This window comes from Nannospalax galili, unplaced genomic scaffold (genome assembly GCF_000622305.1).
Source record: "Nannospalax galili isolate Female #2095 unplaced genomic scaffold, S.galili_v1.0 scaffold713, whole genome shotgun sequence".
Lineage (NCBI taxonomy): Eukaryota > Metazoa > Chordata > Mammalia > Rodentia > Spalacidae > Nannospalax > Nannospalax galili.
In genome coordinates, this window is record NW_008333780.1 from 1747082 (window position 1) to 1762984 (window position 15903).

The 15903-nt window shown below is 40.1% G+C and overlaps 1 protein-coding gene across 6 annotated transcripts in view; it reads right to left on the bottom strand.

Annotated features, from left to right (window-relative positions):
- Window positions 1-15903, bottom strand: part of Osbpl9 (oxysterol binding protein like 9) — a 176597-nt gene that overhangs the window by 126802 nt on the left and 33892 nt on the right. For all 6 annotated transcript variants that reach the window (XM_008828455.2, XM_008828452.2, XM_008828451.2 and 3 more), the window contains exon 2: window positions 14205-14255. Coding sequence is in view for 5 of the 6 variants with exons in the window: in XM_008828452.2 (XP_008826674.1) it covers window positions 14205-14255 (51 nt within the window). In the remaining variant the exon portion in view is untranslated. The remainder of the gene's footprint in view (window positions 1-14204; window positions 14256-15903) is intronic.

A 15903-nucleotide genomic window follows, 5' to 3' on the forward strand; every position in this document is an offset into this window, starting at 1 on the left:
CAGTTAAGAGCACTGACTGCTCTTGCAGAGGACCTGGGTTCGATTCCCGGCACCCATATGGCGGCTATAAACCATCCTTAACGCCAGTTTCAGGGGAGTCCGAAGCCCTCTTCTGACCTCCGTCGCATTGCATGACATGAGTGCACTCACATACATGCAGACAATACACTCACACACATAAAATAAAATAAAAAAAATTTTTAAGTAAAAGAATTTCACTTTGGGGGCTGGAGAGATGGCTCAGTGGTTAAGAGTACTGACTGCTCTTGCAGAAGACCTAGGTTCAGATCTCAGCACCCACATGGTGGCTAACAACCGTCCTTAACTCCAGTTCTAGGGGATCTGATGCCCTCTTCTGTTCTCCACAGCACTGCATAACATGGATGCACTTACATACATGCAGGCATAACACTCATACTCATAAAATGAAAATAAATAAATTTAAAAAGAGTATTCACTTTAAGCTAGACATGGTGGCCTACACCATTAATTCCAGTTCTCGGGAGGTAGAAGCAGACAGATCTCTGTGAGACTGAGGCCAGTCTGGTCTACACGGTGCATTCCATGCTGGGGCTATAATGAAACCCTGTCTCAAAAAAAAAAAAAAAATGTGCATATGTAGCTGAGTGTGGTAGCATATGCCTGTCATCCCAGCACTGGAGCACTGGGAGGTGGCAGGAGAATCAAGGAGAATCAGGGAGGTTCAAGGTCATCCTCAGCTACATAGCACATTCAAAGCCAGTCTGGACCACAGAAAACCTGTCTTTAAAAAGACAGAAAAGAGAACCAGGCATGGTGGCGCATGCCTTTAATCCCAGCACTCAGGAGCCAGAGGCAGAGGCTGTGAGTTCAAGGCCAGCCTGGTCTACACAGGGAGTTCCAGGTCAGCTGGGACTACAGGGAGACCCTTTTTAAAAAGGAAAAAAAAAAAAAAAAAAAGCAGAAAAGAAACAGAGGGGGTGAAGGAGAGGAAGAAGGGAGGGAGGGAGGGAAAAAAGAGAAAAAGAAAAGAAAAAGATGTTCCTTTCGAGGATTTGGAATGTAGTTCTGTGGTAGAGCAGTTGCCTAGTCATGTACAATCCTCATCACTGCAAATCTGTGGTGTGTGTGTGTGTGTGTGTGTGTGTGTGTGTGTGTGTGTCTGTGTTAACTTGTTTACTCTTAAGTAAATATTTTATTTTGCTTACTGCTGCCTCCAAACTTGCTGTGTAATCTTCCTCTTTTGATCTATTAATATGGTAAGTATTTTGACTAAATAGCATCCTAGCCGGGTGTGGTGATACACGCTTTTACTCCCAGCACTCAGGAGGCAGAAGCAGCAGATCTCTGTGAGTTCAAGACCAGCCTGTTCTACATAGTGAGTTCCAGGCCAGCCCTACTACAGGGAGACCCTATCTCAAAAAGACCAAATAAATAAAAAGAATTTTAAAATTGCAGGTGGATCTCTATGACTTCTAGGACAGCCTGGTCTACATAGTGAGTTCTAGGTCAGCTGGAGCTATAGGGGGACCCTTTCTCAAAAATGGTAGGGAGGTGTGGTAGTATACATCTTTATTGCCTGCACTCAGGAAGCAGTCAGATGGATCTCTGTGAAATTGAGGCCAACTTGTCTAACACAGTGCATTCCAGGCCAGCTGGGGCTACAGGGCGACTCCTGCTCAAAAAACAAAACAATTGTTTTTCAATTTCGTATTAATGCTATATCAGTTTCATAAAATTGATGAAACTACTGATTTTGGTTTCCTTTTTTAATATTTTAGTTATTTTTATTTTATGTATATGAGTGTATTGCCTGCATGCATGTAAATGCACCTATACCATGCAATGCCCATGAAGGTCAGAAAAGGGGTCAAATCCCTGGAATTAAGGATGGTTTTTAGCCACCATGTGGGTGCTGGGAACCAAACCCAGGTCCTCTTGAAGAGTAGCCAGTGTTCTTAACCATTGAGCCTCTCTCCAGCACCTGGTTTTGCTTTCTTTACTAGTACAGCGTTATTCAAATTTCCTATTCGTTCATGAATTAATACTGGTAATTTACTGTAATTTTAGAAAGCTAATCGTTTTCATGTAAACTTTTCAGATTTATTGGTAAGGTTTTTAAATTTATTTTTATTTTATGTGTATGAATGTTTGCCATCACGTACGTAGGTGCAACATGTGTGTGCAAACCTGCAGAGGTCAGAAGGTGTCAAATCTCCTAGAACTGGAGTTACTCACAGTTGTTAGGTGCCATGTGGGTACTGGGAATTGAACCCAAGTACTCTGGAAGAGCAGCTAATGTTCTTAGCCACTGATCCATCTCTCCAGCCCCAGCAAAAGATTTTTGTATCCAGAGAGTGGCACACATCTATAATTCAGCACTTGTGAGGTAGAGCAAGGAGGACTGGGAATTTAAAGTCATCCTCAGCTACATAGTGAGTCTGAGTTCAGTCTGAGCTACATAAGACTCTGGCTTCAAAAGCCTCTTTTTTAAAACAACAACAACAAAAACAAAACAAGGTCTCACTATATAGCCCTGGTTGGCCTAGAACTCATTATGTAGACCAAGTTGGCCTCAAACTTACAAATATCTACCTGCTTCTGCTAGGATTAAAGGCATGTACCAGCACACCTGGCAAAATGACAATTTTTTAAAAATTTTAAAAAAGATTACGTGTCTGTGCATGGGTATGTGTATATGAGTGCAGTGTCCATGGAAGCCAAAAGAGGGTGATGGATTCCCTGAAGCTGGAGTTATAGACTGATTGTAAATTGCCTCATCTAGATGCTGGGAACTGAACTCCAGTCAAGTGCTCTTAACTGCAAGTGCTCTTAACCACTGAGCCATCTTTCCAGCCAATTAAAAAATAAAAAATTAAGAACACAAGGTTGTTGGGAGGTTTTTTGTTGTTGTTGTTTTTCTCCCCTGGGCACAATGGTGGCACACACCTTTAATCCAAGCACTCAGGAGGCAGAGGCAGATGTATATCTGTGAGATGGAGATCAGCCTGGTCTACCAAACAAGTTCCAGGCCAGCTGTAACTACAGGAAAACACTGTCTCAAAACACAAACAACAACAACAACAACAAAAAAAAAAACCTCAAAGGTTTGGTTTGGTTTTGTTTCTGTAGTAGTTTGCTGACAATAGTATCTTTCTTTTCTTTTTCTATCAGTTAATTTATTTATTTATACAGTAGTACTAGTGACTGAATTTGGGGCCTTGTAAATGCTTGGAAAGCACTCTATACCTAGTGTACATCCTATGCTCTCTTTTTGCTTTTATTTTGAGACAAGGTATCACTAAGTTACTCAGACTGACTTTGAAGTCACTCAATAGCCCAAGCAAACCTTAAACTTGAGTTTCCTACCTCAGCCTTCCCAACAGGTAGGATTACAGGTATGTGCCACCAGGCGCAGCTGACAACTTTAAGCTCAATGACAGATATATTCCTGTCCTTTTTCTAGTCTTTGTATTCCTTACTTGTACCTTTGTGGGGAGTTTTGCTCCCAAAATATCTAAGACTATTCCATTATCTTTTTACATAAAATCAGCTTTACTTGCTAATATTTATTTCATTAACATATTCCATTTGACATTTTCCTCCACTTTTTTAGTGACACTCATTTTTCTAATTTTTAAAAATTAATTTATTATTTATTTACATGTATGTATGTATGTGTGTATGTCTGTGCATGTGCACGCAGGTGTCCATGGATATCAGAAGTGGGTTTTGGATCCCCTGGATCTGGAGTTACATGCAGTTGTAAACTGTTCAACATGGGTTCTAGGAACCAACCTTTGGTCCTTTGAAACAGCAGCACGCTCTCTTTAACTACTGAGCCATCTCACCCACCCTATTTTCCTAAAGTTTTTAATGTAATGTTCAGCTCATTAATTTTTAATCTCTTTTATAATATATTCATTAAGGTTATAAATCACAGGCTTCTTTGGATGTGGCATTAACATTTGGCCCCTTCATTTCTATTCTGGTTTAAATATTTCACAATTTCCACTGTGATTTCTACTTTGACTGATGAATTATTCAGAAGAACATATGTGAGGAGGTAAAGGCTACTGCTTTATTAAGGGATTTCTTTTTTAAAATACTTCATTTATGCCGGACGTGGTGGCGCACGCCTTTAATCCCAGCACTAGGGAGGCAGAGGCAGGCGGATCTCTGTGAATTCAAGGCCAGCCTGGTCTACATAGTGAGTTCCAGGACAGCTGGGCTACAGGGAGACCCTGTCTCAAAAAGACCACAAAAAAAATTTTTTTTTCATTTATTTTTATTTTATGAGTTTGAGTGTTTTACCTAAATGTATATAAGTGCACCCATGCTGCAGAAGTCAGAAGATGGCATCAAATCCCATGGGGCTGGAGTTCTGAACAGTTGTTAGCCTCCACGTGGGTGCTGGGAACAGAACCTGGGTCCTTTACGAGAGGGGCCAGTGCTCTTAACCACCGAGCTTTCTCCCCAGCCCATTATGGGATTTCTAACTTATTCTGCTGTTGTCAAAGAATGTTATCTATGGGATATTGGGTCTCTGGTGATCTCTTTTTCCTTCACAAACTTTTTTTTCTTAAAATCTTTTCTGTCTAGCATTAGTTGATTTGATTCCCATGAGAAATCAGCTGCTTCTCAGTTTTCCTGTGGTTAGCATTTGCCTGGAATATACTATACTCTTCCATCACTTTCTTTTTATTTAATTTTTAATTTATAATTTTGAAATATAAGCATATAGAAAATATCTCACTAATCACTTCTATGCTCTAATCACAGAGATGAACTGTCTTCAACTCATTCGATGGAGGACATTTTCAATGCCAAAGTCACAGTGAATGCATGGTGTTGGCAAAAAAAGCTACAAATTAAAAAGAGCGGCCTAAATCACTAGAATACTTTTTTATAATGAAATGACACAATGATAGTATTTCTTTTTTTTAATAAATAATTTATTGAGAATTTCATACATGCATGTAAGGTGTTTTGATCAAATCCATGCCCACTGCCTCCCCTCCAATTCCTCCCATATCTCCCCATCACGTTTTTTCTGACAACTTCATGAACTCTTTCTTTCTTTTTATTGGGCTTTTGGCTACTCCAGCATTCCTCCCCTGTGAAAAGGTAACCCTAAAATCTTTTAGAGATTAGATAAAAGCTCCCAAATACTTTTGACATTGGCCTTTGGAGAGTATGCTGCTAAGAGGCCCAAAGACATTTTGACTTTTAGACAAGAAATTGGCTACTTTCTTTTCTTTGGGGTCTTTTGACCCTAACTGCAGAGCCAATTCCTACCTCCTATTATCACACCATCCTCTGAAGAGGTTACCCAAATTGCCAATAGGGAATCGGGACGCAGACCGCAATGATAGTATTTTATGTGATACAGACTTAAGGGTGAGAGGAGGGCATTTTTACGTTTATACATTAATCTAAATTACTTTCCAGTATCCATTCTAGATGCCACTTATTGTTAGATACAGCTCATTACCAGAGATAGGGAGAAATGTCACACAGATAAAGAAATAAAGCATTAGTATCAGTCAGGCTGAAAGTATTAATTATCTACTACGGTTTAGTGCATAGCTCCTCGATGATAAGCTAAGTGAAAAGAGAACAGATGAATGCTTCCCATGGGGAATCACTCAACTCATATCCTAGACACAACAGATATATGGTATAGAAGTTGAAGATTCCCTAATCAGATATCTGAAATCCAAAACGCTCCAAAATCCAAAACTTTGTGGCCAACCAGATGCCACAAATAGAAAATTCCATACCTGATTTCATGCACTAACACACAAAAACTACACAAAATTTCCAACAGGTTAGATATGTAAAACACAGGCTCTCACCTCCAAGATAAATCACTATGTACATGCAATTTTTTTTTTTTTTGTCTTTTTGAGACAGGGTCTCCCTGTAGCCCCAGCTGTCCTTGAACCTACTCTGTAGACCAGGCTGGCCTTGAACTCACCAGAGAGCCTCCTGACTCTGCCTCCCAAATGTTGGGATTAAAGGTATGCATCAACATGCCTGGCATACATGCAAATTTTCTAAAGTTCAAAGCACAAACATTTCACTATACTGGGTTACTTTAAGTCATACTGGATTAATAGTTTTTAAAGACTCAGTACATTTAACATTAACAGTTTGCTGTTTATAATTCTTCTCACTTTGGTGATTCCAAAACCTCTTCAGGATTTGTCAGAATTTGAGATTCATCTGCATTAACAGTATTTACTGTATCCAGGCCTAGTGGCACAGGTCTAGTGGTACATGCCTGTAATCTCAGCTATTTGGTAGGATGAGGCAGGAGAATCATAAGTTCAATAGTAGGTTTAATTCCAGCTTAGACAACATAGCAAGAACTTCTCTCAAATTCAAAAAAAAAAAAAAAGGCTGGGAAAATAGCTCAGTGGTAGATTGCTTGTCTAAGCATGTACAAAGGTTCAATCCCAAGTACTTTTTAAATATATTAACAAATTTGATGTTCTCAATTCTGTGAGCATATGGTATGATAACTAATCAAGACTCTATTATTTTTTTTTAATTTTACTATATTTTAGCTGGACATGGTGGCACATGCCTTTAATCCCAGCACTGGGGAGGCAGAGGCAAGCAGATCTCTGTGAGTTGAAGGCCAGCCAGTCAAGCCTACACGGCAAGCCCCAGACCAGTGAGAAAAGCTGTCTCAAAAACCAAGGTTGGGCGACGGCTCAGCGATTAAGAGCACTGGCTACTCTTGCTGAGGTCCTAGGTTCAGTTCCCAGCACCCACAACTGACAGCTATCTATAACTTGAGTTCTCAGAGATATATATATAATTTTTAAGTTATGTGTATGAGTGTATTGCCTGCATGTATGTAAGTGGTGTACCCATGTCATGCTATGCCCACAGAGGTCAGAAGAGGGTGTCAGATTCCCCTGGAACTGGTGTTACTGACCATTATTAGCCACCATGTAGGTGCTGGGAATTGAACCTGGGTCCTTTGCAAGAGCAGCCAGTGCCATTAACTGCTGAGCCATCTCTCCAGTCCCCCAATCAATAGACTTTTAAAACTTATTTATTGTATGAGCATGTTTTGCCTACATGTATGTAAGTGCACCTATGTCATGCAACGTCCAAAGAGGCCAGAAGAGGGGATTGGATCTACTAGAACTGGAGTTACAGATGGCTGTTAGCTGTCATGTGGGTGCTAGGAACTAAACCAGGGTCCTCTGCAAGAGTAGCCAATGCTCTTAGCCATTAAGACATCTTTCCAGCCCTAAGAATCATCACGTAGTGAGTTAAATATAGAATCCAAGCTTCAATTTCATTCCACAGATGCCATGTTCTTGTCTCCACATCACACCACTTCTTTAATGTTACTTCTCCATTTTGTAGACATTACCTGAAAATACCAGTATTTTGCTTTGGCTAAAACATGGAGGAAATCAGGCCCCAGGCACCAACCACTATTACTTTTTCATCAAGACAATGGCACCATCTAGTGGTGCCCTTCACCACTTCACCACTACATACACTTCATATCCAGCAAAGTCAAATTGTTTCTGACAGGCACAGGGTGATCGGGCCTGTAATCCCAGGACTCTGGAGGCAGAGGCAGGATTGCCATGAGTTCAGGCAGCGTGGGCTACATAGTGAATGCCAGGCCATTCAGGGCTAACTACACAGTGAGGCTCTGTCTCAAAAAAACAAACACAAAGAAAAAACTATTTTTTGTTTTATGCATTTGAGTGTTTTATGTGGAGATGTGACTCAATGGTAGAGTGCTTTCCTAGCAATCTCCAGTCACAGAAAACAAATAAAAACATAATTTCTAAGTCAGAATTGAGAACTTTGCAGTGTTACAGTCAATGAGGTGTGGGTTCACTGAGATTCTGCCATAGAGTACTCTTGAGTCTTTCTACACCACTGATCTTGAACTTGACTGCACAACACAATTGCCTGGAAACTCTATTGCAAAATAAAGGTTCTAGAATGTCACTCTAAAACAACATGTCTAGAAGGTAGCTCTTGGAATCTGTAGTTTAAACAAACTGCCCAGATATTATACAGGAAGCCAAAAGGTAGTCTAGGTTTACATTTTTCTTCTCCAAATTTATTTATTTACTTCTATTTTTTAGAGAGGATCTCATATATTCCAGGCTAGCCTTAAACTTGCTATGTAGCAGGTGACCTTGAACTTCTTTCACTCTTGAGTGTTGGCATGAATCACCATACCTGGTTTTACGTAGCGCTGGAGCCCAGGGTCGCATCCGTGCTAAGCAAGCACTGTACCAACAAAACTATCCCCAGCCCGAACACGTAGCTTTTCCAAAATGTCAGAAGCTTCTTTCCTTTTACATCACACATACACACCACTAATCAATGTACTAGGCGCCTAAGGCTCACAAAATTCTGTAAGAGAAATATTATAATCCTACTTTAAAGAGGAAACGCAAACTCAGAAAGTTTATATAACTAGGCTCCCTCTTCCAGTCAATGAAGCAAAGAGTAAACGTGGTATTCAAACACAGGTTTCTGTAAGTTCTTCTCTGTCATGCTATGTGCAGGCAAAAGTTCTTTCTTTCTTTCTTTCTTTCTTTCTTTCTTTCTTTCCATCCATCATCTATCTATCATCTACCTACCTATCTATTTATCAATCATCCATTTATTTGGTCTTTTTTGAAACTCAAAAGAAAAAAAAAAAAAATCCCAGCTGTCCTGGAACTCACTATGTAGACTAGGCTGGCCTTGAACTCACAGAGATCCTCCTGCTTCTGCCTCCCAAGTGCTGGGATTAAAGGCGTGTGTCACCATGCCCAGCTCACATGCACCTTTTAAAAGCAGTTTTCTACAGCTGGTAACAGAATGTGAAGTCAGAGGGACTGAAGTACTAGAAGTGGACATGAACTGCTGACTTCAGATGGAGGGAAGGAGGGCAGCAAGCACAGCCTTAAAAGTAAAGGCCATCCAATTGTAGGGTCTTAAACACCCAAAAGGAAAGTATATCCAATGATTAATTGGGTCAATATAATTTTTTTGGGGGGGGGTCTTTTTGAGACAGGGTCTCCCTGTAGCCCCAGCTGTTCTGGAACTCACTATGTAGACCAGGCTGGCCTTGAACTCACAGAGATCCACCTGCCTTTGCCTCCTGAGTGCTGGGATTAAAGGCATGCGCCACCACACCTGGCTCAATATAATTTTTTAAGAGTCTATATGTATAGCTAAAGGCTACATAACAAGAAACAATGCCAGACAGGAGATATGAGTTACTGGCCAGGGTGGCCCAAAAGACTCCCAGAGAGTAACCTAGCATAGAACTGGGAAAATGAACAGCAGACTCCAATCTTATCTAAAGGAATATTGACAACTGATTGCTGCTAGATGAGAAACAGCTTATCATCCTAAAACAAGGCTCTCTAGATAAGCTGACTAGATTCAGCAGATGGACAAGCACTGGAGAATCGCTGGGGGTGCCGACAACACAGTGGACAGTACCAGGGATGACAGAGATTATGGGCTGGGGGGGGGGGGCTATGGGACGGTGCCATTTGGAAAGTGGGCATATAGATGAATAAGACTGTGTGGGATGTTCTGTATGATATAGACACAAAAAAACAAGTTTTTTAAAAAGACATATTTAAGGAGGAAGCATAAAAATTTACTTCATGTTAATTAGTAGAGGTGATAAACATTACCATTGAAATCTACCCAATGACTTTATATCCATACTCAGGTGCCAAGGATCCGAGTGTAACTGACTGTGACTAGTAACAATCAGATACATAGAGATTAAAGACATGTCCAAACATCTAAGCATTAGTAGCATTAAAAATGTAGGAAATCCAGTATATTTTTAAATGAAATGGAGATCTTTTTAAAAGGTTAAAAACTCATTCAATTTTATGTCTTACAGGGCTTATACTGAGTTCAATATTGCATAATTGTATTAATTCAACTGTGAGCCTAAAAATTTACAGCCACTTTTGAAAGAGATGTATCTGTGCTCTGGAAATTGTTACTGTATACGTTAAAGCTGTAATGAAATGCTTCTTCTAATCATGTGGTTATTAAATTAAAAAAAGAAAGAAAAGGAAAAAAAGTAAAGGCCACAGAGGGCAGAGAAAGACCTCAGCTTTTCTTAAAAAAAAAAAAAAAAAAAAGAAACAAAACCTTAGGTGTATTTACTTTTATTTTGAGTGTTTTATGTGCATGTATGTGTACCACATGTGTGCAGTGCCCACAGAGACCAAAAGATGGCATCATATCTCCTGGAACTGGAGCTACAGATGATTGTTAGCCACCATGTGGGTGCTAGGAACTATCCAGGTCCTTTGCAAGAACAAGCAGTGCTCTTAACTACTGAGCCATCTGACCAGTCCTGAGACAATCAGTTTTTTCAACCACAAGCAACTAAATTCTGCCAACAACCTGAATGGACCTTGGAACAGATTCTTTCTCTGAACCTCCAGATAAGGACCTATTCCAGTCAACTTCTTGACTTTAGCCTTGTAAATCCTTAGCAGAAAACCCAATTGAGCTGCCTTGTAGAACTGTGAAGATAATCAATGTGTGTTTTGTGTATGGTAGTAAAACATACCAAGATATTTAGTGAGTTAGCCATTGTAGGGTACACCAGTATGGCATTAAGGACTTCCACAGGGCTGTGCAAACATCACCACATCCCTCTCCAGACCTATACTTGTCTTTCCAAATGAAAACTCCATACCTGCAAACCGACTGCTTCTCATTTTCCCATCCCCAGTCCCTGGAAACCACCATTCTACTTCCTGTCTATATGAATTTGACTACTCTTCAGATCTAATAGGGAATCATAATATTTGTATTTTGTTTATTTTACTTAGCATAGCACCCTTGAAGTCCATCCATCCATGTTAGAGCATGTGTCAAAACTTCCTTTCAAGGCTAAATAATATTTGTCTTTTCCCTTCCCCTCCCCTCCTTTGTTCTTTTCTCTTTTCTTGTTGTGCTAAAAGACCCGAGACAAAAGCAACTAAAGGAGCCAGGCATGGTGGCATATGCTTTAATCTCAGCACTTGGGAGACAGAGGCGGGAGGACTGCTATGAGATCCAGACCAGCCTGGTCTACATAGTGAGTTCCAGGCCAGCTGGGACTACAGGGAGACCCTGTCTCAAAAGATTTAAAAAAAAAAAAAAGCAACTACAGGGTTTCATCTCCCTTTCTATAGAGCTCCCTTTATGTACAGTTATTTTTATACAGTCCAGGATCCCAGTCTGGGGAATGGTGCCATCTGCAGTGGGCAGGTCTTCCCACTTCAATCTTCAATTAGCTTACACAGGATAATCCCTAACAGATGTGCCCAGAGGCCCATCTTCCAGGTGATTCTAGATCTCAAGATCTCAACAAGTTGAAGATTGAGATTATCCATCACAGTATTCCTCTGTGGGTACCACATTTTGTTTTTTCTTTTTTTTTCAGTGTGAAAACATCTAGAGTGCATGCTTTTTGGCTATTGTGACTAATACTGCTATGATCATAGTACACAAATATTTACTTAAGTCCTTATTTTCAATTCTTTTGCTATATAAATGGGTGCTGTCTGAAGCCAACTCATTATTCTGAAAACTGGTAAGTGAAAAGAAACAGTAAAGTAGCTGGACATGGTGGCACGTGCCTGGGAGGCAGAGGCAGGTGGATCACTGTGAAATTCAAAGCCAGCCTGTTCTACATAGCTGGGGCTACAGAGAGACCCTGTCTCAAAAACCCCGAAACAAAACAAAACAAACAAACAAGAAATAGTAAGGTAGTTATACCGCTTATTTGAATTACACAATTAGTTACCAGACAATAGATGAAAAGAGAGGTGTCATAAAATTAAACATAATTATAGACTATCCCTATTTTGCAACCTGGAGTGAGTTAATGAGTATAGGTACTTACTAAGCACTAGCATCTACTAATATCAATAAAGAACAAAAACTGAATTGTTTCCTGCTAAAGAGCACACCACCTGCAGTCTTGCCAAAGGCATCAAATCTGAGTCTGATCTAAGTTTCTGGCTGCAGCTACCAGTCAGATCAGAAACAGAAGAGAGAGGAGCATGCAAAACTGTACCAGTATACACTCTGAATGTGTACTATGCAAGCTCCAGAGGACAGAGAGTCCAATTCTTCGACAGGTAAATTGTGAACAAAAAACATCACATTTGAAAACTGGCAAAACCAAACTACAGATTTGCTGACCTTCCTGGTACTCAGGAAGCAGAGGCAGGACCACTTCAACTCAGGGATTTGAGACCAGCCTTGGCAACACAGCAAGACACCATCTAAAATTATATAAATGAACTTAAAAAAAACCAATAACGTTTCTGGGTGCATGCTTTAAAACTACAAAGAAATGAAAAAAGCAATGACTTAGGAGACAGGTAGGAGGCATTATTTTGACTGGGGCACATGCAGAGGTTTCAGGGCAGCAGTTTTAGGTACAAGGGCTAAGAATTAAACTACATTTTAAAACCAAAAAACAAAAGCAATGAATAACTGCAACAACAGACAGTGGCCTAAATCCAGATAAATGCAGCCAAACTGCTGTCTCAACATAGCTCAGCCAAAGCCTCACCACAGGGCCTAGCTCAAGCCAAAAAAGCAGTTAAAACCAGCCTGATGGTGAATAAGGTCAATAGCAAGTACTCAGAAAAGCAATTAGACCAAGAAGACAAGAGGAACCAAAGGAAAAATTTTAAATACGAAAGTATAAGCCAGGTCTGGTACATATGAGGTCAAGGCCACCTGGGCTGCACAGTGAGCTACAACTCCAAAAACAAGAAAAGAAAAAAAAAACACACAATTTTTTTTCTTGGTCTTTTTGAGACAGGGTCTCCCTGTAGCCCCAGTTGGCCTGGAACTTACAATATAGACTAGGTTGGCCTTGAACTCACAGAGATCCCCCTGCCTCTACCTCTGGAGTGCTGGGATTAAAGGCCTGTACCGCCACGCCTGGCCACAAACAAATTTTTTACAAAGCATAAGATGAATTTTTAAAATCTTTATGCTGTCAATATACATAGGCCTGTTTTCATTCTACAAATCTACCATACTTGCTTCTGTCTCAATGCAAGTCTTCCCCCATTCTGATTTAGCTTCCTAGAATTATTTTCCAATTCTACCAAGAACTGCTAATAAAGGCAATAATATTTACAAAAATATATTCGAAACTTCAAAAGCAAGGGTGCACCCTAGGTTCAATTCAGAGCACCATAAACAAACAAAAATGGAGGGGCAGGGGGCAGATGACAGGGAAAAAAGCAATATTGAAACAGAATTCTGAAAAAGAGAAAGCTACCAGAGGCTAAGTTCTAGCTGGGAGGATATTAGATAGTAACAGGAATGGTTCATTAGGAACTGTATCCCTGGCCACACATTCTTTCTTCTCTTTCAGACTTGAACTATGGGAGGAACGAATGAGCAGCAAAAAGCAGCATGAACCTGAGGTCTGCACCGTTGGATAAGGCCAGCCACAAACGGCCGCTGAGCACATCCTCTGAGATGGGACCTCAATGTAAAAGACGTGCTACATTTAAAGACTCAGAATGAAAAAAGGAATGTTAAATGCCTTATAAGTTTGTGTTGGCTACATGTTAAAATAGCAATATTATGACTATACAGCTTAGACAAAATATTAATTGCATCTGTTTAATTTTACTTTTTAACTGTAGGCTACCAGAAATGTTTAAGCTTTATGTGTTGCTCAAATTACATTTCTATTGCCCAGCCCTGCTATATATACATTATTACACAGTGCTGAATAAGAAAAGCAAAGCAGCCAGGCGTGGTGGTGCACACCTTTAACTTCAGCATGTGGGAGGCAGAGGCAGGCAGATCTCTGTGAGTTCAAGGCCAGCCTGGTCTACATAGAGAGGATTTTTTCAGAGCTTTTTTTCTATTGCTGGAACTGCACAACTGTACAACCCACAGAATTTCCAGCCTTGTCCCTTGTTTGGAAAATGGAGTCTAAAAAAAAAATCAGCAGGTGTCATGAATACAACATTAAATCACAGATACAAACAACAGTTCTAGTCCTGGTTCTAATACTGCTTAGAAGTTTCTTAAAGAAATTCAATTTCTGAGACTTGGTTATATAGCCCAACACCTAATTAAGGAAGCTAATTAGGACTAAATTTGGACTTCAATAATTCCATTGAAATTATCTTTTTCTGTTGAAACTGCTTTTATAAAGATGAATGAATACTCACTCTGAGTCTAACGCAGCCTCTTCGAGAACCTCTCATCATTTTGTCCTTGGACTGAAAGAAAAACAAAACAATCTGTGAATAAAAGGTTAACAGGCTGTCAACTGTTTTATAATCATCTGGGGGTTAAGACTGACAGCACTGGCTAGCCCGTCTGCCCATCCCCCACGCAGAAGAAATCATTTCTTGACAGGGGAATAATCAGCTTTTAAATGAAAATGTTTATAGACAATAGCAATCAGCCTCAGCATAGAACTTTATATACATCTTTAATGCACCAAATGTTACACTACTTTTCTTTAAAAATTATTTATTTATTTATCTTTATTTTATGTGTATAAAGTGTTATGCCTGAATGTGTGTAAGTGCACCTATGTCCTGCAATGTCTGAGGAGGACAGAAGAGGGTGTCAGATCCCCTGGAACTGGAGTTACAGACAGTTGTTAGCCACCATGTAGGTGCTGGGATTTGAACCCAGGTCTTCTACAAGAAGTCAGGGCTCTTAACTGCTGAGCCACCTCTCCAGCCCCACAATGCCCTTCTTGTTCTTCACTCTAGCCGTGTTTCTCTTCTTTCAGGGGGTAAGAGAATCACCTGTAAGGTGAAGAATGACCTTTGAGTTTAAGAATTGCTCTCTGAAGATGCTGACAAAAGGCAGAGGACTGCACTTGGAGAAAGAATACTCAAGCTTTACCTCTTCAATTCTGCAAAATTTATTTCCTCATCTGGGTCCTTTTCTGCCTTGCCATAACTCACAGTGCCTTAGCCCTGTCTGATGTGAATTCTCATCCCTGGGTGCCTAGCCTCCTGTTTGTTTCCTAATCGAGTGCAAACTGTATCCTGTATCCTGTATCTTATGCTTCAGTACAAGGTCTGGTATGCATGAGGTGCTCAAAAAAACATTTGCTGGTAAAATGCTGTTGTCCTTTATGTCGCCCGCAATAGGTTGAGCAGAGCAAAGACTACAAGCCCAGCAAGTACTCTGCTGACACTCAAGAAACGGCCCTAAAAGTAAAGTGGCAACACAAAGCAAAGTAAACTACAATAACCAAAGTTTAACAAATACTTAATACTTATAGAATAACTGGTACTTTTTTTTCCCATAGCCTACCTATGTGAGAAAAAAAGCAAAATGCACCAATTTCATGTGACTGTTAAACTGTCCATTTGAAACCACACCCTACCACCTCCAAGTTTCTAAGCCTCAGGAACTTATGTTCAGAGCAACTGTGGATGGACTGAAGACAGCCTTCCTTTTATTCCACTTACAAATAAGCACAAAAACAAAGACATATATTTTTAGAAAAAATTTTCAATACCAAGCAAGATGGAAAAGCTCTTTACTAATAATACAGCTAACAGAAACAAAAACAGGCGTGGTGGTGCACACCTTTAATCCCAGCACTCGGGAGGCAGAGGCAGGCAGATCTCTGTGAGTTCAAGGCCAGCCTGGTCTACATAGCAAGTTCCAGCCCAGCTGGGGCTACAGGAAGACCCTGTCTCAGAAAGACCAACAAAACAAAACACCAAACCAAACCAAAGCAAAAATTCCTTAAGCATTTAATAACCCTTTTACTACACCTACACTTATCTTCCCTCCAAAAGAATAAAGGTAGTATGAAAAACATTAGGTTAGAAAATATCCAATGAGGTTAGAATGCAAAGTAAACTGAAAGCTAAGCTGTTTGTTGTTAGGCCTCTT